Source organism: Halichoerus grypus, chromosome 5 (genome assembly GCF_964656455.1).
Source record: "Halichoerus grypus chromosome 5, mHalGry1.hap1.1, whole genome shotgun sequence".
Taxonomy (NCBI): domain Eukaryota; kingdom Metazoa; phylum Chordata; class Mammalia; order Carnivora; family Phocidae; genus Halichoerus; species Halichoerus grypus.
This window is the reverse complement of record NC_135716.1, coordinates 89,841,473-89,868,566: the sequence shown is the minus strand read 5'-3', so window position 1 is coordinate 89,868,566 and position 27,094 is coordinate 89,841,473. Positions and strand designations below refer to the sequence as shown.

The window sequence follows — 27,094 nt, the reverse complement described above, 5'->3', positions numbered from 1 at the left end:
CCTGGTTAATTCAGCAGTATGGTGGACCAGATGTTCAAAGAAACATTCCTGGCATAAAATATTTCAAAATTGATAGATAAAATGTAAAAATCATCATTGTAAAGCATAGCAGGGCTGGCAACAAAGTAAAAGGTATGAGAAAGCACTAGTCTAGTGAGGAACATGAGTACTCAGGACAGAAGTTTCCAAGGACTATATGCCCATCCCTGGCAGCCTATAACTGAAGTTTTAATAGGTTATAGGGACTAGAGCAATAACCTGGGAGATCAGATCAAAGATATCTGAATAGAGCAGGAATTTTAAAAAATGACACCTTCATTGGGTGAACTAAAAAAATATCTTTCCATATAGAGGAAGACCATTAATTCTAGCTTGCTTCTTTGGCCCTGTGTTAAAGGTGAGGAGGGGTGGGGGAGTCTCCCCTGAGAACTAATGACAAGGCTGTCCTCACATAGATTTGTGGCCAAAATATACATTACCTTAAAAATGTATTCTAAAAATGTTGTGGGTGGATATGAGCTCACAAATGAAAATCACAAAACATGCAGAAGTAAGCCAAAAGCAAGAATCTGAAGAAGAAACTTTCTGTGAAAACACATCTGCAAAGACTGAAGATATTGGAATTATCAAATAGAGGATATAAAATAAGTATTTTAATCTGCTTAATCTTTAATTTGCTTAAAGAGAAAGAAGGATCCAAAGTATAAATAGGAAATAAAAAGTATCAAAAATAAGAAGGTGAGTTTGAAAGCTCTGTTAGAAATGAAATAGAACTTTAGAAAAGGCAGCATTTTAATAGATTATGGCTGAGCCATTTCCAGAGTTGATGAAAGACATGGATCCTAACATTCAGGAAGGCCAATGAGTTAAAAGCAGGAAGTAACAGTGGTGTGCTGATTTTGAAATAAGTCAGTCAGAGAAAGACAAATATCATATGATTTCACTCATATGTGGAATTTAAGAAACAAAACAGATGAACATAGGGGAAGGGAAGGAAAAATAAAATAAGAGAAAGACCGAGAGGGAGGCAAACCATAAGAGACTTTTAACTATAGGGAACAAACTGACAGTTGCTGGAGGGTTGCTATGTAGGGGCATGGGGAATGGGCATTACCTGGGTGATGGGCATTAAGGAGGGCATTTGAAGTAATGAGCACTGAGTGTTGTATACAGCTAATGAATCACTGAATTCTACCTCTGAAACTAATAATAGAGTATATATTAATTAAATTGAATTTAAATAAAAAATTAAAAACAAAAAACAGTTGTGTGCTGGACCTAGATCATGTTGACTTGAAAGAGTTTATTGTTAAATTTTCCAGAATTTTATAATAATTTAAAAAAATTAGATTATATAAATGCACAATCAAATAACATTAAAAACAAAGACGTTAAATACTCAAAACTTACCACCTTCCTAATTATTTTGTTACATTCACTATTATCTATGTTCTTGAGGTTATTTATATGAATTGTAGCTGTATCATAGAAATACAATATAATGGTGTACTACTGCATATTGCTTCCAATTCTGCATTCAGTGATGTCATATTAATAGCCTGAATACAGCCATAATGGGCATTTTTACACTACACATATCAGCAAATGCTACAAATCAGGGACCAACTCACTGTTGGTTATCTAAACTTATGAAAGTGGTTACCGGATAAATGATCTCAGCATTAATCTGCATTATTAATACCGGATAAATGATCTCAGCATTTAATCTGCATTATTAACATTTTATGTTAATAATGCAGATTAAATTTAAAAGTGTCATGTTTGGAGTTGTTATTTTGTAACTAGTTAAAAATCTAGTTTATACTCCCTGTTTACAAGAGATGCTTAAAATATAAACACACAGGAAGGTGAAAATAAAGAGATGTAATTTGCCAGTCAAATGCTATCTGATAGAAAGCATTTATCCCTTTGTTTCTCTTTATTAATTTTAGAATCAGTTTTCCAAGGTTCATAAAAACTCTGCTGGGATTTTGATAAGAACAACATTGAGTTTATAGTATATTTTATTTCCTAAATTGAATGTTCTCACCCATGACCATTGTATATTTTCTCACTTATTTAAGTGTTAAATGGCCTCAATAATGTTTTAATTTTCTCCATAAAGATTTTGCTTATCTTTTATTATTTTTCTTCACACCTTATAGTTTGTGTTGTTCTTGCAAATAATACTTGTTTTCTATTACATTTTCTATTTTTTCTTTTTAGATTTTTTTACTTATTTATTTGAGAGAGCAAGCACAAGCAGGGAGAGGGGCACAAGCAGGGAGGAGGGGCAGAGGGAGAGGGAGAAGCAGACTCCCCACTGAGCAGGGAGCCTGAGGCAGGGCTCCATCCCAGGACCAAGGGTTCATGACCTGAGTCAAAGGCAGATGCTTAACCGACTGAGCCACCCAGGTGCCCCTCTATTACATTTTCTAATTGGTTATTGCTGGAGAATAGGACCTCCAATGATTTTTTTCCATGTTGATCTTGTATACAGCGACCTTGCCAACTTCCCTAATTTATTTTATTTTTTATTTTTTATTTAAATTCAATTAGTCAACATAACATCATTAGTTTCAGATGTAGAATTCAGTAATTCATCAGTTGCACATAACACCCAGTGCTCATCACATCATATGCCCTCCTTAATACCCATCACCCAGTTACTCCATCCTCCCACTCACCTCCCCTCCAGCAACCCTCAGTTTCTTTCCCATAGTTAAGAGTCTCTCATTGTTTGTCTCCCTCTCTGATTTCTTCCCATTTGTTTTTCCCTCCAATCCTCTATGATCCTCTGCACTGTTTCTTATATTCCTCATATAAGTGAAACCATATGATAATTGTCTTTCTCTGATTAATTCTCTCAACATAATACCCCCTAGTTCCATCCATATCAATGTAAATAGTAAGATTTCATCCTTTCTGATGGCTGAATAATATTCAATTGTATGTATATACCACATCTTCTTTATCCATTCATCTGTTGATGGACATCTGGGCTCTTTCCATAGTTTGGCTATAGTGGACATTGTTGCTATAAACATTGGGATGCAAGTGCCCCTTCGGATCACTACATTTGTATCTTTGGGGCAAAGAGCCAGTAGTGAGATTGCTGGGTCATAGGGTAACTCTATTTTCAACTTTTTGAGGAACCTCCATACTGTTTTCCAGAGTGGCTACACCAGCTTGCATTCCCACCAACAGTGTGAGAGGGTTCCCCTATCTCCCCATCCTCACCAACATCTGTCCTTTCCTGACTTGTTCATTTTAGCCATTCTGACTGGTGTGAGGTGGTATCTCATTATGGTTTTGATTTGTATTTCCCTGATGCCGAGTGACGCTGAGCATTTTTTCAAGTGTCTGTTGGCCATTTGGATGTCTTCTTTGGAGCAATGTCTGTTCATGTCTTCTGCCCATTTCTTGATTGGATCATTTGTTCTTTGGGTGTTGAGTTTGATAAGTTCTTTACAGATCTTGGATACTAGCCCTTTACCTGATATGTCATTTGCAAATATCTTCTCCCATTCTGTCAGTTGCCTTTTATTTTGTTGACTGTTTCCTTTGCTATGCAAAAGCTTCTTATCTTGATGAAGTCCCAATAGTTCATTTTTACTTTTGTTTCCCTTGCCTTTGTAGAAGTTTCTAGCAAGAAGTTGCTCCAGCCAAGGTCAAAGAGGTTGCTGCCTGTGTTCTTCTCTAGGATTTTAATGGATTCGTGTCTCACATTTAGGTCTTTCATTCATTTTGAGTCTATTTTTGTGTATGGCATAAGGAAATGTTCCAGTTTCATTCTTCTGCATGTGGCTATCCAATTTTCCCAACACGATTTGTTGAAGAGACTGTCTTTTTTCCATTGGATATTCTTTCCTGGTTTGTCAAATATTAGTTGACCATAGAGTTGAGGGTCCATTTCTGGGCTCTCTATTCTGTTCCATTGATCTATGTGTCTGTTTTTGTACCAGTGTCATACTATCTTGATTACAGCTTGGTAATAGAGCTTGAAGTCCGGGACTGTGATACCACAAGCTTTGGTTTTCTTTTTCAACATTCCTCTGGCTATTCAGGGTCTTTTTTGGTTCCATACAAATTTTAGGATTATTTGTTCCAGTTCTGTGAAAAATGGTGTTCTTTTGATAGGGATTGTATTGGATGTATAGATTGCTCTGGGTAGCACAGACATTTTAACAATATTTATTCTTCCATTCCATGAGCATGGAATGTTTTTCTATTTCTTTGCGTCTTCCTCAATTTTTTCGTAAGTGTTCTGTAGTTTTCAGAGTATAGATCCTTTACCTCTTTGGTTAGGTTTATTCCTAGGTATCATATGTTTTTTGGTGCAATTATAAATGGGATTGACTCCTTAATTTCTCTTTCTTCTGTCTCATTGTTTGCGTATAGAAATGCCCCTGATTTTTGTGTATTGATTTTATATCCTGCCACTTTGCTGAATTCCTATATGAGTTCTAGCAATTTTTGGGTGGAGTCTTTTGGGTTTTCCACATAAAGTATCATTCATCTTCAAAGAGTGAGAGTTTGACTTCTTCTTTGCCAATTTGAATACCTTTTCTTTTTGTTGTCTGATTGCCGATGCTAGGACTTCTAGTACTATGTTGAACAGCAATGGTGAGAGTGGGCATCCCTGACAGGTTGCTGAGCTTAGGGAAAAAGCTCTCAGTTTTTCCCCATTGAGAATGGTATTCACTGTGGGCTTTTCATAGATGGCTTTTATGATATTGAGGTATGTACCCTCTATCCCTACATTATGAAGAGTTTTAATGAAGAAAGAATGCTGTACTTTGTCAAATGCTTTTTCTGCATCTATTGAGACGATCATATGCTTCTTGTCCTTTCTTTATTTACGTAGTGTATCACATTGATTGATTTGCAGATGTTGAACTACCTTTGCAGCCTAGGAATAAATCCTACTTGGTTGTGGTGAATAATCCTTTTCATGTACTGTTGGATCCTATTAGCTAGTATCTTGGTGAGAATTTTGACATCCATGCTCATCAGGGATATTGGTCTGTAATTCTCCTTTTTGTGGGGTCTTTGTCTGGTTTTGGGATCAAGGTAATGCTGGCCTCAGAGAATGAGTTTGGAAATTTTCCACCCATTTCTAGTTTTTTGAAAGAGCTTCAGAAGAATAGGTATTAATTCTTCTTGAAATGTTTGGTAGAATTCCCCTGGGAAGCCATCCAGCCCTGCACTCTTGTTTGTTGGGAGATTTTTGATTACAGCTTCAATTTCCTTGCTGGTTGTGGGTCTGTTCAGGTTTTCTATTTCTTCCTGTTTCAGTTTTGGTAGTTTATATGTCTCCAGGAATGCATCCATTTCTTCCAGATTGCCTAATTTGTTGGCATATATTTACTCATAATATGTTGTCAAAATTGTTTGTATTTCTGTGGTGTTTGTTGTGATCTCTCCTCTTTCATACATGATTTTATTGATTTGGGTCCTTTCTCTTTTCTTTTTGATAAGTCTGGCCAGGGTTTTATCTATCTTATCAGTCCTTTCAAAGAACCATTTCCTAGTTTCATTGATCTGTTCTACTGTTCTTTTGGATTCTATTTCATTGATTTCTGCTCTGATCTTTATTATTTCTCATACCCTGCTGGGTTTAGGCTTTATTTGTTTTTCTTTCTCCAGGTCCTTTAGATGTAAGGTGGGGTTGTGTATTTGAGACCTTTCTTGTTTTTTGAGAAAGACTTGTATTGCTATGTATTTCCCTCTTAGGACCGCCTCTGCTGCATCCCAAAGATTTTGAACAGTTGTGTTTCCATTTTCATTTGTTTTTATGAATTTTTAAAATTCTTCTTTAATTTCCTGGTTGACCCATTCATTCTTTAGTAGGATGCTCTTTAGCCTCCATGGATTTGAGTTCTTTCCATATTTCCTGTTGTGATTGAGTTCCAGTTTCAAAGTATTGTAGTCTGAAAATATGCAGGGAATTATCCCAATCTTTTGGTACCAGTTGAGACCTGATTCGTCACCCAGTATGTGACCTTTTCTGGAGAATGTTCCATGGTCACTCAAAAAGAGTGTTTATTCTGTTGCTTTAGGATGGAATGTTCTGAATGTATCTCTGAAGTCCATCTGGTCCAGTGTGTTATTCAAAGCCCTTTTTCCTTGTTGATCTTCTGCTTAGATGATCTGTCCATTGCAGTGAGTGTGGTGTTAAAGTCCCCTACTATTATTGTATTATTATCAGGGTTTCTTTAATTTTGTTATTAATTGGCTTATATAACTGGCTTCTGCCAAGTTAGGAGCATAAATATTTATAATTGTTAAATCTTCTTGTTGAATAGACCCTTTAAGTATGATATAGTGTCCCTCTTCATCCCTTACTACAGTCTTTGGTTTGAAATCTAATTTGTCTGATATAAGGATTGCTAGCCCACCTTTCTTTTGATGTCCATTAGCATGATAAATGGTTCTCCACTCCTTCACTTTCACTTCACATTTGGGTCTAAAATGAATCTCTTATAGACACCCTATGGATGGGTCTTGCTTTTTTATCAAATCTGATACCCTGTGTCTTTTGATTGGGGCATTTAGCCCATTCACATTCAGAGTACTTATTGGAAGATATGAATTTAGTGCCATTGTATTACTTGAAAAGGAACTGTTACTGTATATTGTCTCTGTTCCTTTCTGGTCTATGTTACTTTTGGGTTCTCTCTTTGTTTAGAGGATCCCCTTTCATATTTCTTGTAGGGGGTTTGGTGATCACAAATTCTTTGTTTCTGTTTGTCCTGGAAGATTTTTATCAGTCTTTCTATTTTGAATGACATACTAGCTGGATAAACTATTCTTGGCTACATATTTTTCTCATTTAGTACCCTGAGTATATCATGCCAGTTCTTTTTGGCCTACCAGGTCTCTGTGGAGAGGTCTGCTGGCAGTCTAATGTTTCTACCCTTGTAGGTTAAGGACCTCTTGTTTGGAGCTGCTTTCAGGATTTTCTCTTTATCTCTGAAATTTACAAGCTTCACTATAATATGTTGGGGTGTTGATTTATTTTTATTGATTTTGAGGGGGGTTTTCTGTGCCTCTTGGACTTGAATGCTTGTTTTCTTTCTCAGATTAGGGAAGTTCTCAGCTATGGTTTGCTCAAATATACCTTCTGTCCCTCTCTCTCTCTCTCATTCCTCTTACTCTTGGACCCCAATAATTCTAGTATTTTTTGCTTTATGGTATCACTCATTTCTCAAATGCTCCCTTCATGATCTAGTAGTTGTTTTTCTCTTTTCCTCAGCTTCCTTACTTTCCATCATTTTGTCTTCTATGTCACTGAATCTCTTTTCTGCCACATCTACCCTAGCTGTTAAGAGTGTCCACTTTAGAGTGCATCTTAGTTAAAGCATTTTTAATTTTGGCCTGATTAGATTTTAGTTCTCTTATTTCTGTAGTAAGGGATTCTCTAGTTATGCTTTTTTCAAGTCCAGCTAGTATCTTTATAATCATTTTGAATTCTAGTTCTGACATCTTAATTATATCCATATCAATTAAATCTATGGCAGAGAGTATTACCTCTGGTTCTTTCTTTTTTTGTGAACTTTGCTTTCTAGTTATTTTGTCCAGAGAAGAATATATGAATGAGTGAACAAAATAAAAAATATTAGCCATGACCCCAGCGAAATATACACTAGACAAATCCAAAGAGATAGGAAACCAAAAAAAAAAAAAAAAAAAGGATATAAGAAAGAATATAATCTCACAGGTGGACAAAACAGGGTGATCCAGTTGGTCCTAGGTGTATTTTGGTCTATTAGAAGACACTAAATCCCAAAATTGTAAAGAAAGAAAAACTCATATATATATAATTCATATATATATATATATATCTCATATATATAAATAACTCATATATATAAATATATATATAAAAACTCATATATATAAATAAAATTGAATACAGTGAAAGGAAGCAAAAAATGAAGAATATATCTATAAATTATAAATGTAAAAATGAAAATTTAGAAAAGACTTAAAAAAGAGTTGATAAAATAAGAAACTAGTTGGAAAGGAAAAAAAAGAAAAAGAATTTTAAATTGAATGACTAAAGAATCATGAGATGAAACCTTGAATTCTATATACTATTTTCCCCTAGTACAGGAGATTTCCATTCTGTGTGATCCATAAACTTGGTATTAGCCTGATGTTCCTGCTGGTCTTCTGCAGGTGGGGTCTTTTGCCTTGATTCTCCAGTGTCTTTGCCTGAGTAGAGTTGCACTGCCCCTTGCCAGGGGGCCAGGCTCAGTGTAAGCTGCATCAGATTGCTCTATGTAGCTTTTGTTCCCTGAAGGCTTTCCCCTCAGCTTTAGAGGATGGAAAAAAAAATGGCAGCCACCCAATCTTCAGCCCCAGAGCTGAATTATCATGGCCCCCACACTTCAGTTCACCCTCAGGGAAAAGTACTCAATTACTTTTGTGTGTGCCAAACTCTGAAGACTCCTAAGGTGCAAACCTGCACCAATCCTCCCGGGTGGAGGAGGAGGGTCACTGTGGTTGCCTGATCCTGTGCACATCCATGCTGCTCCTCCAAGAGGAAGGAGGAGGTCCTCACAGCGGTTCTGCCACTTTCTGGGCCCCTCCTTGGAGAGCGGTTGCCCAATTGTGCTGGGGTTCACGGTTATGGCAACACTGAGCTGAGAGCCCACTCCCAGGCTCACTGAATGTAGTCTGCTTCCCTGCTCCAATGCTTGGGAACTTTGCCACAATCGGGCACCCCCATTCTTTCTGTGACCCTGGGGATCCTGAGACCACACTGTCCCACCGAGGATTCTGCTCTCCTTCACCACCTGAGCATCTTTCAGGCAGGGGCGTCCCTCACTGGAGCAGACTTTTAAGAGTTCCAGTTTTGTACTCCATTGCTATATCACTTTCCAGTAGCTGGCTTACAGAGGCTCCCTCTCCCTGCGGTTTGTCTTCCAGTATATCCCCTTAGATTCACTTCTCCACACCTCCTACCTTGCAGAAAGTGGTCAATTTTCTATTTGCTGAATTGCAGCAATTCTTTTCTTAGATCTCAGGTTGAATTCACAGGTGTTCAGAATAATTTGATAGATATCTAGCTGAATTCAAGGGACCAGATGAAACTATGGTCCCCTACTCTTTCTGCCATCTTCCCTCCTCCAAGTAAAAACCCTTCCTTAATTTATTTTCAAGCCAAGCTAACCTTAATACTGATTCTTGTTAATAACAACATGAAAGTCTATAGACTAATTTCATTTATCATGGACACAAAAAATCTAGATAAAATAGTATCAGACCAAACCCAGTTGTTTAGTAAAATAATAACATACCATGAAAAAAATGTGTTATAATTCTTAATCTATAATGTGCATAAAAGTGGTTCTAGGAGCTTATTAAAAATTAAAATTCCTAAATTCTACTCAAAAAGATGCAATTAAGATGGAGTAAAAGTATCTGTATTTTAAGTCTCTCTTCTCCCCAGAGACCCCTAGGCAATTATAAATATGTCATTATGTGGGATGAGGACAAAATTTTAGGAAATATTGAAGAGGAGTTTGCTTTAAAAATGCAAAGTTTATTCATATTGTTAAATAAATCTCCATAATTCAATATATCAATAAAATAAAGGAGGAAAACCAACATACATTTTTAAAATTTAATAAAATTAAGCAGCAACAAATAATAAACTTAAAGATTTGGCATGTAATTATTTTTACCATTAAGACCAAGAAGCCAGGGAGGCTCACCAATATAAACCTACATTGTTTTGAGGTTTACTGCATACTGATGGGAGTGTGGAAGTCAGCTCTTGCCTACCTGATATTTAAGCTTACAACAAAGCTATTGTAATTAAAATAGTATGGTGCTTGCAAAGGAACAATTAAGAAGGTGACTGAAACAGAATACAGCATTAAAAAATGGATCCAAAAAAATAAATGGGTGAAGGGGTTTAAGAGGTACAAATTTCGATGTATAAAATAAGTAAGTCACAAAAATAAAAATAAATAAATAAGTACCTATTATGTTATATAGTCAACATTCCAATTCAGTTGTGGTGTGTAGGGAGGTGATTAATGTTACATTTAATAAAGTGGTACTAGTAAAATGACAATCCATGTGGGCAAAGAAAAAACCCCTTTCATTATACTATAAAAAATGAATTTCAGGTAGATTTGATATCTAAATATAAAAAAAATATCATGAAAATATTCTAAGAGAATACAGGTAAATTGATGTAAAATCAAGGTGGAATCATTCTGTTATAAGCCCTGAAACCATAAAAAGAATGACAGATTTAAAAAAAAATTTTTTTTGGAGAAGCTATAACATGCATACAAGAACAGCATAAATCCTAACTGAATAGCTGAATGAATTATCACCAAGTAAATGCTCCTGTAACCACCACCAGGTCAAGAAACAGACTATTTCCAACTCCTCTGAAGCCCTCCTCAGGCTTATTTCCGATCACTTCCTATTTCTACTGTCCTAAAGGCAGCCATTATGCTAATTTGCAATACTTCAGCTTAGTTTTGTCTGTTTTTAAGCTTTATGTAAATGAAACCATACATAATGGATATATTCTTTTCATTCTCTTTTCTTGTGCTCAATATGATGTTTGTGAGATTCATCCGTATTTCTGGGTGTAGCTGTTGGTCATTCATTCCCAAAGCTTCACCAGTATTTCATTGTATGGCTGAACCATACTAGGCACTCCACTGATGAATATTTGAATGTTTCTAGTTTGGGAGAATTAAAAAATAATGCTGCAAGAACAACTTTGTCCATGTGTCTTGGTGCATACATGCATGCATTTTTATTAGGTATATACCCGGGAGTGGAATTGTTAGGTTAAAAAGAAATTGTATGCTTGATTTTAATAGGTACGTCCAGTTTTCCAAAGTAGAAGTGCCCACTTATATTTCAATCAGCAGTGTATGAGAATTCAATTTGCTTTGCATCCTTGCCAAAATGTGGTATTATGTCTTTCAAATTTTGGCCAAAAATGATTGATCTGACTACATAAAGTAAAATATTTCTGTATAAATAGAAACATAAATGACACTTATTAATAAGGAAATTGTTTAATACTTTACATATATCCAAATTATAGACTAATAATATTGCTATGAAAATAAGTTAGATCTCTAGATATTATCTGGAAGTGATAGTCATGATATGTTGCTAAGAAAAAAAGGTATGTGACAGAGTAGAAAAAAAAAATACCAATCTAAATCAAAACCAAACAAATGAAGACCTTCTTTATATTTGTGCATGCTTGCATGTATGAGTAAAGAGCATACCAAATCGTTATTATTTCTTATTTTCAGGGGCTTAGGAGAGCCAAAGTAATTTTGATTTATTATAAGCCATATATCAATTTTGTAATTAAAATTCCGATTAAAAATTAGAAACAAAAACCAAACACCTGCAACAGAAACAGACAGTATACTAAGTATGAACAAGGCACTGCCCTGGATTTTGGTTATATAAAAATGAATGACACAGAGTCCTTTAAAGGTTTATCACCTGGAGAAGGAGACAGATCGGTGGAGAGACTGCTTTTTCATTGCAGATTCAATTATTTCTGAGAGTTTAGTTAAAAAGATCACTTCTGTTACACCACACCAACTCTCTACCACACAATAAATTTGAATTTGTAATGATTCAGTGTCATTTGCCTTTCCTTGAATTACCTTGAGAGAGCCTTCTAAAATGAAAGGAATCTTGATTTCCTTCTCTTTTTCTTTTTCTTGATCCACTATCTCTGTTTTGCTCATTCCTTTGCTACCTATAACCAGAGAAAATTAAACTTCTTAGTAACTCTCTACAACCAAGTTTCATAGAAGTACCAAATTTCTGGATTATAGGGGATCTTAAGAATGGTGTTTTGTTTTGTTTTTTAAATGTTTTATTTATTTATTCATGAGAGTCAGAGAGACAGAGAGGCAGAGGCAGAGAGAGAAGCAGGCTCTCTGCCTAGCAGGGAGCCCGATGCGGGACTCGATCCCAGGACCCTGAGATCATGACCTGAGCCGAAGGCAGACGCTTAACCATCTGAGCCACCCAGGTGCCCTGGATTATAGGGGATCTTAAAGGCTATCAAGTCCAACTCTCCATTCATTCATCCCTCACTCTTTCTCGCTGTCTCCAGAGTGGATGTCTGAAGTGGAACTGAGCTCCTCCAGAGATGAGGAAGTCACCATTGTCCTCGTCCTTGTTGTTGGTGGAAGCAGTGCATTCCATCCTCACTGTGTTGCGACTTTGAAGCTTTTATTGAAGTGGTCTCTCTCTCCCTACAGCTTTAACCTAATTAATCCTAGTTTAACCCCTTAAAAGACCACACAGAACAAATCTAACTTATATTGAAGCCCTGCTCTTGCCATTATAGTCGTTCCATTTTGAAGATTTTCAATTTTCCTGACTTAAAAGGTCTCAAACTGAATGCAATACCTACCAAGTGTGTTCCCATCTCAAACTGACCATTATCTGGATTTCCCCCAGGCATCTAGATGGTAATTAAGCTTTTGATTCTGTTCAGAAGCAGAATAAAGAAAAGGCAGTCAACCCACAATTTTTCCTGCTCATAGACAAGTGTGGCCCTAGACTCTATTGTGAGAGGGTGGCCCTACCTCTCTTTTTTATATAGTCCCATCCGTCATTCCAGGCACCATCAGGAGGAAGCCCAGGCTGATGGATGGATTGATTATATAAGCATTTTGGTGGATGGTGACTGATTCATTACCAACTTGGCTTCCTAATTTTTATTTTAAAAATCAAGCCAGCACAAATTCCTTTGGTAATTTACAGAAGTTGCAAAATCTTTGGAAAATATATAGCTTTGCTTTTTTACGAGAAATCACTCTCAACTTCTGCTATCAGAAATAATGAATATTATTAACATGGAAAACATTACCTATGCATGAACCTAGTGAGATATCCCTGTTTTCCAGACAAGTTCCCTCATTGCTTTACTTCTTTATCAAGTATCCTTCCTCTTTTTTTTTTCACCCTCTTTCCCTTCCCCAACAACATCAAAGCCATGGAAACGAACAAAAATAAATGTATGTATTGATCCCAAATCCTGTCAAGTGCCTGTCAAAAGCCCCCAAGAATGCTTTTTCCCTTTATTTTTAGGTTCCTACCCCCAATTAGTCTTGGGACTCTTCTGCTTGCTCTTCTAAGAAAGGTCTTATTTTAATCTCACTTTTGGAATCTAGAAGTATTCTAATGGAGAGATACTGACTCTGAATTTGCCTCATATATTATCAATAAATCCTAGATAGCTGAACCTATCAACCCTGCCAAAATAAAGACATTTGGCATTTCCCTAACATTACATTTAATCTGCAGGACAGATCGAATCTTCTAGGTCTGGCAGGAAGTGGCATCAATATAAGACAAATATTCCATTATCCCATCATCAACCTCATCATATTTGGAATGCAGCTATTCTATTTTTTAGAGAAAGTAAAGAGTCACAGAAATTTATAGGCAACTCTTTTTAATATTTAAGTATCCAGTCTTGATTACATTAACAAATAGGAGGATGTCTTTGGACTTTACATGTAAGTTCAACCAGTTACTTACTTTTAGATTTTTTAACAGCATTAATTTTGCCAGGAGAAGTGATTTTGGCACCAGCAGATTTCAATTCCAGCTCAGCCTTCGTCCTAGCGATTTCCTCAGCCATTTTAGATTCCTGATATATGGCTTCTTCTTTTACGATCCAATCTTGAATGGATTTTGCCACAAGTTCCAAATAATTCCTTTAAAAAAAGCAAAAAAGAGCAAATGACAATTGAGTTACTATTAATTATAATCAATCAATACTAAAGATACCAACTGTGCAAATGAACTTTTCAAAAATGAACTGATCCTAAATTGCCCATGTAACAAATGCAATAGACTCAGATATATCCTAGATGTAATTTGTACAAAGTAGTCAAATACAAATATCCAGTGAGCATATGAAAAATGCCAACTTCATCCACAATTAAAGACATACAAATTTAAAAATGAGATGTTTCCAGCCCAGTAGAAGATTAAAAAATTTGATACTCTCAACACTGTTACCTGGAGAGTAATATGGTGCAATCTCTTTTTAAGGAAATTTTATAGCATAATAGAAACTCTTTTAATTGATGACAGCTAATGACTCACTGTATTAATTGAAATGCTCCAGTCTTTCTATAAAACTTACTGGCCTGCAAATTTCCACACCCTAAATACTGTGCCCTACACTGCTTGTGCACTTAGGCTCACACCAGCCAGTTGTTGTTCACCAGGAGGAGGTCATATCTGTTCCCAAACTCATTCATTCTATTTATGCTGATGATTGTACTTATTTTTAATGAAATGTTATGTATACTTATAACATATGAATGTCCTGAGAGAATTGTTTCTGAGGAAATAATTTGAAATATTTAGGTTTGACAATCAAGATTAGTTATTGTCAAATTGTGTGAAAGTAAGGCCTAAGGCTTGAAAAATAAAATTAGAGGGATTCTATACTCAGGTTATTTCACAATTTTCTTTCATTCTTGATCCCTTTTAAAGAAATAAACTGAAAACTGTAGACTATGGGTTATGGGTATGCAACATCTTCATTGGGAAGGGAAAAGACATCTCAAACTCAACCTGTTCCCAAACTGACTGATCTTCCTCTCCAAACTGCCCTGTCAAGGTCAAGGCTTTTGGCATCTTAGCTGATGGCAAGTCTATACTTCTAGTCGATCAACCCAAATGCCCTGAAGGCATCCTTGACCACTCTTATTTTCTCATACTCCTCTTCCAATCTGTTGGGAGACCCAAATGATTTTTTAAAACACATATTTAAAATATATTCAAAATCTAATCACTTCTCAGTTACTTCACTGTTATTTTCCTGGTTTAAGCCACCATCACCTCTTGCTAGGATGGCTGCAGTAGCCTCCCAACCAGTCTCCGTGTCCCTACTCTCGACGCCCTGTAGTCTATTCTCAACACAGTCACCAGAGAGATTCTTTTCATTCTTAAGTCAGATCATGTCTCTCTCCAGTTCAGAACCTTTCAATGACTCTGCTTTTCAAATAAAACCTAGAGTTCTTGCTTTTTTTCTATGATGAGGGAACACAGCCAAATCAGTGTTCAAATGAGATGACAAAATAGAGAATATTTCAGCATGCAATGATTCAGGAATTCACCAGCCACAGATACTTTCTGAAAGAATTACTCACAAATGTACTCCAGCTGCATTGAAAAAATAAATTCAAGAAAGAAGACAACATGGGATATAAATAAAAGGGCTGAGGAAAAAAACAGTACAATTTGTAATTAAATGTAAATAATTATTTGTGTTACTTGTCTGTGATTAAAAAATATTACTTAATAATTGGAAATAAAATTTGGAAATAAAATTTCAAAATGGAGGTAGGCTATTAGTTGGGAGTAAGTGGAAATATGTTAAAAATTTTAACATTTTCTGTGAAATGACATTAATACTCATTAACTCCAATTATGATATAAAATATTTAAATATCTGATTTAAAAGAATAACCTCTAGAAGGATACAAATAGAATGTATAACTTTAAAAACATCACACACTAAGAATGAACTAAAAATTCAATCTAACAAAAGGAAGGAAAGGGATTATTAATCCTAAAGTAGAAATATGCTTATTAAATGCTAAGAATGAGGCCAAAGACATTATTGATAAAAATAGAAGTGAATAGATTAATTCTTTAAAATACAAAGTTTTAGGGGCACCTGGGTGGCTCAGTCAGACAGACATCTGACTCTTGATTTTGGCTCAGGTTGTGATCTCAGGGACATGAGATAGAGCCCCCGTTGGGCTCTGAGCTGGGCATGGAGCCTGCTTAAGATTCTCTCTCCCTCTGCTCCTCCCCCACTACTTCTGTGTTATCTCTCTCTCTCTCAAAATAAAAAAATAAAATAAAATAGGGGCACCTGGGTGGCTCAGTTGGTTAAGCATCTGCTTTCAGTTCAGGTCATGATCCAGAGTCCTGAGATTGAGTCCCATATTGGTCTCCCTGCTCAGCAGGGAGTCTGCTTCTCCCTCTACCCTTCCCCCCTGTTCATGATCTCTCTCTCACTGTCTGTCTCTCTCAAATAAATAAAATCTTTAAAAAATATGGGTGCCTGGGTGGCTCAGTCAGTTAAGTGTCTGCCTTCGGCTCTGGTCATGATCCCAGGGCCCTAGGATCGAGTCCTGCATCGGGTTCCTTGCTCTGCAGGAAGCCCGCTTCTCCCTCTCCTCCCAGCTTGTACTCTCTCACTGTCTCTCCTACTTTTTCTCTCAAATAAATAAATAAAATCTTTTAAAAAAGTAAATAAAAAATAAAAAATAAAATAAAATATAAAGTTTTAAAATATTATTATTATTAAAATCTTTTAAAAGACAGAGGATTTCAGAGTAGCTGAAAAAATCCAAGCTGATATTTAAAAGATATGTAGCTACAAATCAAAATGATGCAGAAAAATAAAAGGGTGGCAGATGGCTGGCTAGGAAGCCAGAAAAGGTCCAGATCCTTGATGACTCTGGTGAGTAGCTGCACTATCCCCGAGACACTGCCCAAGTCCAGATTTCTCACTACAGAAGAAAAATAATCCCCTTATTAGTTTAACCACTGTAGTCAGTTTTCTATTAATATTGTGAAACATAATTCCTAGTTGACACATAAAATGATTGAGAAAGCTATATCAGTAATTTTTTATATAAAAGAGACTCCAATCAAACATGGTGAAATTCAAGGTCAAAAGCATTCAAGGGAACAAGAGGGACGTTTTAAAATGTTGCTAAAACTTACAATGCATTAAGAAGAATGCTTCTAAAAATACAGATTCAAAAATAAATTTAAACATACACACATATACACACAGTACACATGCAAAACTGACAGGAGAAACAGACAAAATTATAATCATAAAGACAGACACTAATATATCTGTCTCAGGAATGGACATTTGAACATGAGAAAAATGTTTGATTTTATTCTAACAGACATCCAAAATCCAAATGTCATGCATGAAGTTGTAGAACAATGTAAATTACCAAAAGTAATTGAAGAAGAAATAGAAATCCTGAATAGAAGATTAACTTTAGAAGAACTGCAAAGGTTGTAGATAATCTGTTCTTCATCTTTTCACACTATCATCTCTCCCATTGGGCCCTGCCATCCAGCCCCCAAGGAGCCACTATCTCTAAATGGTTTTCCATGTGAAGTGTTCCTACCCTTCCCAAAATAATGCACTATATTATGTAAGCTGTATATGTAAGCAAAGGATTAGCACAGGACCTGTTCCTCCAGTTATTCTGTAAGTCCATTCTCTATCTTTCTGTATCCTTTTAAGCTAAAACAATGCTGTACAAATAATAAATACTGGATATATATTAACCAGCAGTGAAAAAAATAATGAAATATTCTCATCATTACTGAGAAGGGAGAACAAAGCTTTAAGATCGTGAAGAAATAATTAAGGAGCTTGGAAGAAAAAAAAATCACTGATTCTTAGAGGTCTCAGTTTGCTGAGCGACTGGCTGTGTGTTGATAAGTCACTCAATTGCCCTACTTTTGAGTCTTCCCCAGATCAAGTGGAGTTACCCAAAATCAGCATGCAGAATGTCATGTTTTATAGTTTCTACTTGAAATCTTTCAGACGCAGTTTTATTAGAACCTAAATAAATCAAGTGTAAGGTAATAGTATCCTCACTAGACTTAACTGGTCCAGGAATGATGACTGTCTTCTTTAGTGGTATAGCTTGGTGCTTATCACAGTGGCTGGTACGCCTCAAACATTCAACTTGGTGAACTAAATTGAAGTTTTCTTTGACTTGAACGACCTTGCTTAGACTAAGGAACTAAAAACCAAGTAACTAAGTAACTAACAAGCTAACTAAACTAAGATAGCTATTAACTAAACTAAGTTGGTTACCTGAATCCAACATTGGAGTGAAGAGCAATATTCCAATGTTCACAATGCAGATGTTGTATATTCATTGGATTATGAAAGACTAAAAGTAGAGAGTTGTCCTGGGTATGGTAATAAGAATCAATCCACCTGTATTGCTGGTTGGCTTCTTGAAGAACCTGAAATCAAAATATTTGCATTGTTGTGTCTCCCCCCACCCCAGAGGAAGGGTCTCCTGCTAGGGCATATCTCAGCCCCCTTATCTTCCTCTTTTTATTTCTACACTGTTAGTCTCACTGTTCGTGAGAACATAAGTGGTAGACTTTTTTTTTGGAGCTGAATTCAGCAACTCTTATAGGAAAACAGTTACTAGGTTCCAGGCATAGAGGAATTTGCTCAAATGTTTTTTTATTAAGGCTAGGGGATAATAATTAAGTCAAGCAGTTATTTAACATTTCCCATGCCTTCAAACAGATCATTTCATTTTATCATCATTAAAAACCCCAGATCAATAGGTACAATTATTTTTCCCATTTCAAATTACTAAAATCCTCATTTTTCAGTGGAAATTGGGGCTGCAAGAGGATAAGAGATTCGTCCAACAACACAGAGCTCATAAGTTCTAGGGCCAGTGCTCACATCAGTCCAAGTGTCACCATTTTTGCATTCCAAAGAGTGCTCTCCACTATACCAAGCTGTAGTATAGAGAAACGAAGTGAGTAGTCTTTCTCACACATACTGTTCCAAATGACTTCTACCCTTGGCCTTTTCTAAAACATTCCACCCTCAGCATGCCCTGCAATTGCAGCTACCAATAGAGGGGTAGAGAGGGCAGGCACACTTGTGTCCTGCTTCCATTTCACTGCTAATCAACATAAGGAAACACGGTCACAGGAAAATAAATTAGATAGCTGTGGGTTGTTGTTTTGTTTTCGTTTTCAACATCAATCTCATGTAGGAACTTTCAGTTTTCTACTCTTTGGGTGATCTGAAGTCATAGAATTGCACATCATGTTAGGAAAGGGCTGTTTTACTTTTGCTTTCAATTTTACACTGGTAGCATTACCAAAATAATACATTGACTTCCCCAATCTAGTCCCCTGTATGAGAGTCTTTATGGAGTGGCATTTAAACTATTACATCTGTTCCCTGAGAAGTAATACCAGAAATACACATGTGGTGAATATTTTTGCGTGAATTGCTTTTGTTTGTTTTTGTTACAGAGGGTACTATCCATTACTTATTTTTTGGAAAAGCAAATTCCTTTTAGACTTTAAACCCCCAAACCAAATATGTTCATTTCCAATGAATATATATCCTTCTTTCCATTAGAGAGCTCTGCAAAATTTGTTTTCATATTTACTTCGGCTGCTAGAATTTACAGCACTAAGTTTCTCAGAGTTATAGTTGCTCTCAATCAGTACTTGACAAGTTTTCATATAATATCTTTCCTCTCCTTTTTTTTACTATTTGGCTTTTACCTATTAGTCTATATTAATATTGGTGGTGCCATAAACTAATAGTTTTTTTAAATTAAAAATAAACACATACTTATTGCAGCATTATTCACCATAGCCAAGATATGGAGGCAACCGGGCACCTGGGTGGCTCAGTTGGTTAAGCGTCTGCCTTCAGCTCAGGTCATGATCCTGGGGTCTTGGGATCGAGTCCTGCATAGGGCTCCCTGGGCAGCAGGGAGCTTGCTTCTCCCTCTCCCTCTGCCCCTCCCCTCTGCTCATGCTCGTTCTCTCTCTCAAAATAAATAAATAAAAATCTTAAAAAAAAAGATATGGAGGCAACCCATATCTTCAACCATAAGTGAATGGATAAAGAAGATGTGATATATATATATAGATAGATAGATATAGATATACATATATAGATATATATAAATAAATATATAATGTATACTATATATACAATACTATAGTATGTATACTATGTATACAATTAAATATATATTTATTGCATATATATATAATTAAATATTACTCAGACATACAAAAGATTGAACTCTTGCCATTTGCAGTAACATGGATGGATCTGGAGGGTATAATGCTAAATGAAATAAGTCAGTCAGAGAAAGACAAATACCATATGATTTCACTCATATGGAGAATTTACGAAGCAAAACAAATAAACAAAGAAAAAAGAGACAAACAAAAAAACAGATTCTTAAATACAGAGAGAAAACTGATGGTTACCCAGAGGGGGGGTTACCCAGTTGGGTGATTAAGAGCACACTTACTGTGATGAGCACGGAGAAATGTATAGAATAGTTGAATCATTATATTTTACAGCTGAAACTAATATAGCGCTGTATGTTAATTATACTTCAGTTAAAAAAATACCTACTATGTGGCAGGTACTGTGTAGGTTCTAGGAAAACAAAAGTGAACAAGGGAAGATTTTCCTTTAAGATCTGATTAAGATTTTTATAGATCATCCTGGATTCAAAGACATATCCTAAGAAGATTAAATTAATGGAGTATCTATCTGATACATAGAATGGATTGGGCAAGAGCAGAAGTGGGGGTTGATGATTAGGAGGATCCTACGGCAGAACAACAGGATGGTAGCTGGACTGACGTAGCAACAGTGGAGATGGTGAGGAGCTTTGATGGCATCCAAGTGTGATGATGGATCAGACATGCAGGACACAGGAAAAGCTGAGATAAAGGATGACTCTTAGCCTTTTGGCTTGAAGGTGATACTTTCTGAGATGGGTGAGGAGAGAAACATGCTTAGGTGGGAAAATTATGAGCTTCATCTGAGACACTGAAGCTGAGATGCCTGTCAGAAATTCAAGTGGAATTTGGAGTTAGGTATTCTAGTGTGGAACTCAAAAGAGAAATCATTTAGAAGATAAAATTTTAGGAGTCATTAGCATTAGGTCATATATATAGATGAAATCATCACAAGAATGTTTACAGTAGAGAGAAGATGGTTCAGGGCTGAGACTCCAGGCATTTCGATATTTAGACATTAGGTCCACAAAATTTCAAACAGAGCACTGAGGAGAAGTGTAGTATGGCATCTTGGAAACCGAGAGTGAGGAGTATTTCACAGTGAAGTGACCAGCTCTGTGATCTTGTTAAAAGGTCAAGGAAGATGAAGAAAGATAAATGTCCATTAGATCTGGCAGGACAGTGATCATGAAGCTTCATGGAATGGTGAGGACAGAGCCAAGTTGAAAAAAAAATAAAGTCTGAAATAAATGTCCAGTTAAAGATGAAAGATTAAACACATGTGCTTCTTGACACCTCACTAAAAGAACAGTAAAATTTTTGGGTTTTAATATCATGAAATTGAGGGTCACAGGAGAGGAGACAAAGACAACACTTTAGAAGCTGGAAAGCAGAAGGATAAGGGATAACTGACAGCAGACATAGAAAACCAAATTCTAAGGTTAATTTCCCAGAGGTCAGAAGTAAACTTACTTGTGTGCAGAAGTGCAGAAAGGCTCAAGAAATGGCAGTATTAGGTACCTCTGAGAGTGGGGAGAAAGTGGCACTGAAAATAGGAAGATTAAAATATTTTTAAGAAGCTATTATGACCCCCAGAAGCCCTTGACGATTCTGAGCAATGGGGTGGCTGCCCATCTCCCCCGTTAGCAGACAAAGGGAGGATTATTACCTACAGAATGATGCAGTGGATTCAAAGAAGGGGACCCTAGGCACTGCCAAGGGAGAGATGTACTACAGAAAAAAAAGGAATTTCATAAAAGTATAAATTGATGTCCAAGAAATATAAGGTGACCCATGTGTGTAATTCTAAATTTTATAGTAGTCACACTTCAAAAGTAAAAAGAAACAGGTAAAGTTAATTTTAAAAATATATTTTGTTTAACCCAATCTGTCAAAAATATTATCATTTCACTATGTAATCAATATAAAAATTGTTAATGATATATATCACCTTTTTTCATATTAAATCTTTGAAATTTGGTATATATACTTATACCAAGTATATAGGATATACATTGTAATAGATACGATAATATGTTATATATATTATATTATATAAGTTTTATATATATATATATATATATATATATATAGTATAGCAGACTTACAGAGCATCTCAATTTGGACCAACTACATTTCAAGTACTCAGAAGCTACATGTGACTAGTGGTTACACATTGAACTATGTAGATCTAGAGGCTGAATGGCAAGGAGCCTAACTGCCTTCCCTGCCCCCCAACAGCTCCCAAATCCCTGACAGATAAATTATGTCTTTTGGTTAGGATTTTAGGATTTTTTCCCCTGGAGAATCTAAATGGCTTAAGAGTACAGACTAATACACCAACACTGATGGGTCTCCCAAGGAAACCACCCGGCCAAATATCCCAAAATGAAATCCATTTATTGACAAATAAATGGCCCTGAGCTCATGCAGCACTTCCTATGATATTTTTAGTGTCTCATTATTAACATGAACAAAAGGGCAAATGTCATTAGGTATTATGCTCTAATATGAAAAATGAAGACCCCCGCAAAAAAACCCCAAAAAAACTTGAGAAAAAAACAAAACGAACTTGAGGAAAAAAAGACAATGCAGGGAGAAAACACTAAGACTTCAAAGGACTTTAACATTCTCACAGAGATGAGAAGATATGGTATCAGGGAATGTGAACAAGATGCTATAAAAAGGTAATTTGCGATTATAAATAGAACTTTAGGAAATTAACCATGATGATAACACAAATAGAAGGCTCAGTAGAAGAACTGGGTGAAAGTTGAGCCATATCTCCAGAACAAGAAGGCAGGTATTGGAAATTAGGAGAGGAAAAGTAAGGAAATTGGAAGTTCAGTCCAGGAAGTCCAGCACTAGAATAACAGGAGTTCCAGAAAGAAAGAAGAGAAAAAATGGAAAGGAGATGATGATCAGAGAAATGATTGTAGAACATTTCCCAGAATATAAAGACAGGAGTTTCTGGATTGTACCAGGCTTACCAGTATGATACTTGGAAATAGAACCAGCAACAGGAAACCAAGAACACTGGAACAAACAGAAGATCTTAAAATCTTCCAGAGAGCAGAAAAAAACCAGACTCAAACAACTGATCAGGAATCAGAATTTCATTTTTATTTTCTCAAGGACAATCCAAGAAGCTAGAACACTACTGAGGAATGGCTTCAAATTTTCAGGGAAAATGTCTTCTAACTTAGCATTTTATATAAATGTCACTCAGATGTAAGGGTAGTATTAAGATGTTCTCAAACATCTAATGCTCCCCAAATTTACCTGCCATCTATTTTATTTTTTATTTATTTTTTATTTTTATTTTTTATTTTTTTATTTTATTATGTTATGTTAATCACCATACATTACATCATTAGTTTTTGATGTAGTGTTCCATGATTCACTGTTTGCTTATAACACCCAGTGCTCCATTCAGTACATGCCCTCTTTAATACCAATCACCAGGCTAACCCATCACCCCACCCCCCTCCCCTCTAGAATCCTGTTTGTTTCTCAAGTCCATAGGCTCTCATGGTTCATCTCCCCCTCTGATATACCCCCCTTCATTTTTCCCTTCCTACTATCTTCTTTTTTTTTTTTTTTAACATATAATGTATTATTTGTTTCAGAAGTACAGGTCCATGATTCATCAGTCTTACACAATTCACAGCGCTCACCATAGCACATACCCTCCCCAGTGTCTATCACCCAGCCACTCCATCCCTCCCACCCCCCACCACTCCAGCAACCCTGTTTGTTTCCTGAGATTAAGAATTCCTCATATCAGTGAGATCATATGATACATGTCTTTCTCTGATTGACTTATTTTGCTCAGCATAATACCCTCCAGTTCCATCCATGTCGTTGCAAATGGCAAGATTTCATTCCTTTTGATGGCTGCATAATATTCCATTGTATATATATACCACATCTTCTTTATCCATTCATCTGTCAATGGACATCTTGGCTCTTTCCATAGTTTGGCTATTGTGGACATTGCTGCTATAAACATTGGGGTGCACGTACCCCTTTGGATCCCTACATTTGTATCTTTGGGGTAAATACCCAGTAGTGCAATTGCTGGGTCATACGGTAGCTCTATTTTCAACTTTTTGAGGAACCTCCATACTGTTTTCCAGAGTCCTGCCATCTATTTTAATTCAGGAAGCAACTAGAAGAGATAGTCCCCTACAAAAGGAGAGTAACCCGAGAAAGAAGATGACATGGGGTTCAGAAACCTGAGTATCTGGCTGGAAAGAGAGGCCAAAGCTGTGGCCAGGATGACAATAAAGGAAACTGCCAGGTCCACAGCCGCAAAGCAGGCCTGGAGGGCTAGTGGGAGTTCAGAACATATGGGAGAGAGGCGGCTTAGATAGTAAAACTGATAGAATGCCCGTTAGGTTTGAATGTATTGAGAGGAGATTTTACTCTTTGGTAGAGAGCATGGGGGTGAGTAATGACAAATGCGTAGTAAACTACACAAATGAAGAAAATGGGAAAACAAACTCTGGGGAAAACAAAAATTAGTATCAAAAAGGGAAATGTAATCATAGGGTATTTACATAGTTCAGCTATGAATAAATAACATTTATTCAAATGAAATATATATTGAATATTGGTCTAACCAAAAATGATGATATGGTTAACAGTGTTAGCAGATGGCAAGAAGTGCTCATGTGTGTGTAGGAGTGTATGAGTGAGTGTGTACTTGTTTGCGTGTGTATGTGTGTGTGTTGCATGGGGGTTGGCAGAGCTGTTTTCTCAAGAGGGAATCAATTGATGATGATGCCCAACCAAAACTAAAACTAAACTTACTGAGTTAAGTAACACCAGAAATAGGTAAATAGGTAAATAAGTAATTAGGTAAATAAATACCTTGAAGGTTTTTACCTCTGGAATTTAAGCATAAGGGTGGGAGAGAGCTGCTATTTTTCGTAAGACTCTATATAGAACTTTTTGGCTTTAACAATATGTGGATGTAAAACTGATATTGGTAAGATAAAAACTAAAAAAGATAAAACAAAAATTAGTATGGGTTTTTGCATAAAACATGTAAACAGAAAATGCACGATTCCTTGTTATTTTTCATAGTGGTTAAGAGCACAAGTTCTGGGGCCAGATTTCTTGGGTTCATATCCTGCTTCTCTCACTCACCAGCCATGTGACCTTGGGCAAAAGTTACTGCTGGTCAAGTTATCTCAGTTTCCTACGATTTACATAGTTTCTATTTTATAGGATTGTTGCAAGGATTAAATGAGCAGATAACACTTACAAGCCATTGCTAGCATAGTTAAGTGCTCAATAAATGCTAGCTATTGCAGGTTCCATTGACCTGTTAACTGTATCAGGTCAATACTTTGGCGCCTGGGTGCCTCAGTCAGTTGGGCATCCAACTCTTGGTTTTGGCTCAGGTCATGATCTCAGGGTCCTCAGGCTCCATGCTCAGTGGGGAGTCTGCTTGAGATTCTCTCTCTCCCTCTTCCTCTGCCCCTCCCCCTGTTCTCTTTCAAATAAATAAATCAATCTTAGAAAAAAAGAAAAATACTTCTAAATGCAGTGAAAACGTAATAGAAAGGATAGGCAATATGGGAAAAATAAGGTTGCTGTCAACTTGGGAATAAATTCCTTTTGTAGCTGAAGTAAATGGGAATATTGATCAGAACGAGATCTGAGAGAGTGACCTAGAAGTGAACTGTTCTAAATCACCCCATGACTCCCCAAACCTGTCCAACCATCTCCTAGAGACTCACGGTTCATTAATACCTGAAGCAGAACTTTCGGTTTAAAATGTTCAGTGAAACTCCAGTCCATTAGACTGCGTTGTTGCGTTTTCTTTATGTCCTCTAACTCGGCTTCCACAGTCATCTTCTTGGGTTTCTAAAAAAATCACAGGAGTGCAATTTCAGCTTTAATTTGTGCAAGTCCAAATGGAGCCCTCTTGGACTCCATCAACTAACCAGCATGCACTCCATCTAATTGGGGAAATCTGCATATGTATAAATCCATATGGCAACATTTTAGGAGAACTGCTGCCAGAAAGAGTATGCCTTTGAGTTTTTTTTTTTTTATGGGCAACATAATCTAAATATTTTTATTGTTAGGTTATATTCTTCTGAGTCCTGTTAGCAATTATAGGCAGGTTTTCTGAACTCACTTCAAGACAGCATTAGTTCTACATGGCTGTATGGTCAGCAGGTGTTTGTGAGGTTGCCAAGCCACACTGTCTAGAGAGGAGCATGGAGCTTGGAAGTTTTGCTTAAGCCGCTAGTGAAATTAACTCCTTTTTCTCCAGTTGGAGCTAGTCTGGGTATGTCTGAGCAATCCCCCTCCTTCTCCTGCTGAACATCTCCTTTGTGTGTGTGTGTGTGTGTGTGTGTGTGTGTTTCTCACTTTGGGTCACAGTTTTTTCAGATCATCTTACTTGTATTTACACTTTTAGCAAAACAATTCCTTACCTTTTCAAGAGGCTCAGCCTTTGTGACTCCTTCATCTTTGATCTCATTGTTCGTGGTCTGTTCTGTAAATCAAAGACACCAACATCCAGTTGTGTTTGGGCTTTGTTCTTGCCTTTGTCAGTGCTGTGCCTTTTTGCTGCCCATATGATCTATGTTTCTGTGCTGAAAAGGTAATTCCTGAAAGGCATGTTTCATGCCTCCAAAAAGGTGTTTGTGTCAATAATTCTAAATCAGTGTCTACCTAGAAAAGCTATACTAAACCCTTTGAAAAGAACCCAGCTTCCTATATGATGCATTCCTAAATCATATCAGATATTCTGCCCTGACTATCTCCCTCACTTCTAAAAATGTACCTTTATGAGTTGCAAATACTCATTGATTAAACTATAGCTCTTGTGATTCTGAATCTCTCATGTAGAAATGGATAAACTATATAGCATATTCCAAGTCTGACCAAAGAAACGGAGTGGGTGATGAATCTTGTGGTAACATATTTGTGATGTTACTGAATAGCTGAGCCAACTTGGCCTTTTATCACCCTTAGAACAACAGCAAATTGATCCCTACATAGTCATATATAAAATGGTTCCACCTTCACTCTCCAAACACATCCCTTTCACTCTCCTTTGCTCATTCCTCTCCAGACTCACCAGGTTGCTTGCTGTGTCTTAAAGTTTTTGCACTTGTTTTTCTTTCTTACATGCTTTGCTTTTAGATAATCACCTGGTTCAAACACTTCATCCACATCGTTGCTCAAATGTTACCTCCTCAAGAGCCTTTCTGCC

General features: G+C 36.5%; 1 protein-coding gene across 1 annotated transcript in view; it reads right to left on the bottom strand.

Annotated features, from left to right (window-relative positions):
- Positions 1-27,094, bottom strand: part of SPAG17 (sperm associated antigen 17) — a 219,474-nt gene that overhangs the window by 84,990 nt on the left and 107,390 nt on the right. The window contains exons 16-20 of the mRNA XM_078072554.1: positions 26,310-26,371; positions 25,618-25,731; positions 17,912-18,066; positions 13,567-13,745; positions 11,673-11,767 (exon numbers count right to left, since the gene is read on the bottom strand). Of these exons, the coding sequence (XP_077928680.1) occupies positions 11,673-11,767; positions 13,567-13,745; positions 17,912-18,066; positions 25,618-25,731; positions 26,310-26,371 (605 nt within the window). The remainder of the gene's footprint in view (positions 1-11,672; positions 11,768-13,566; positions 13,746-17,911; positions 18,067-25,617; positions 25,732-26,309; positions 26,372-27,094) is intronic.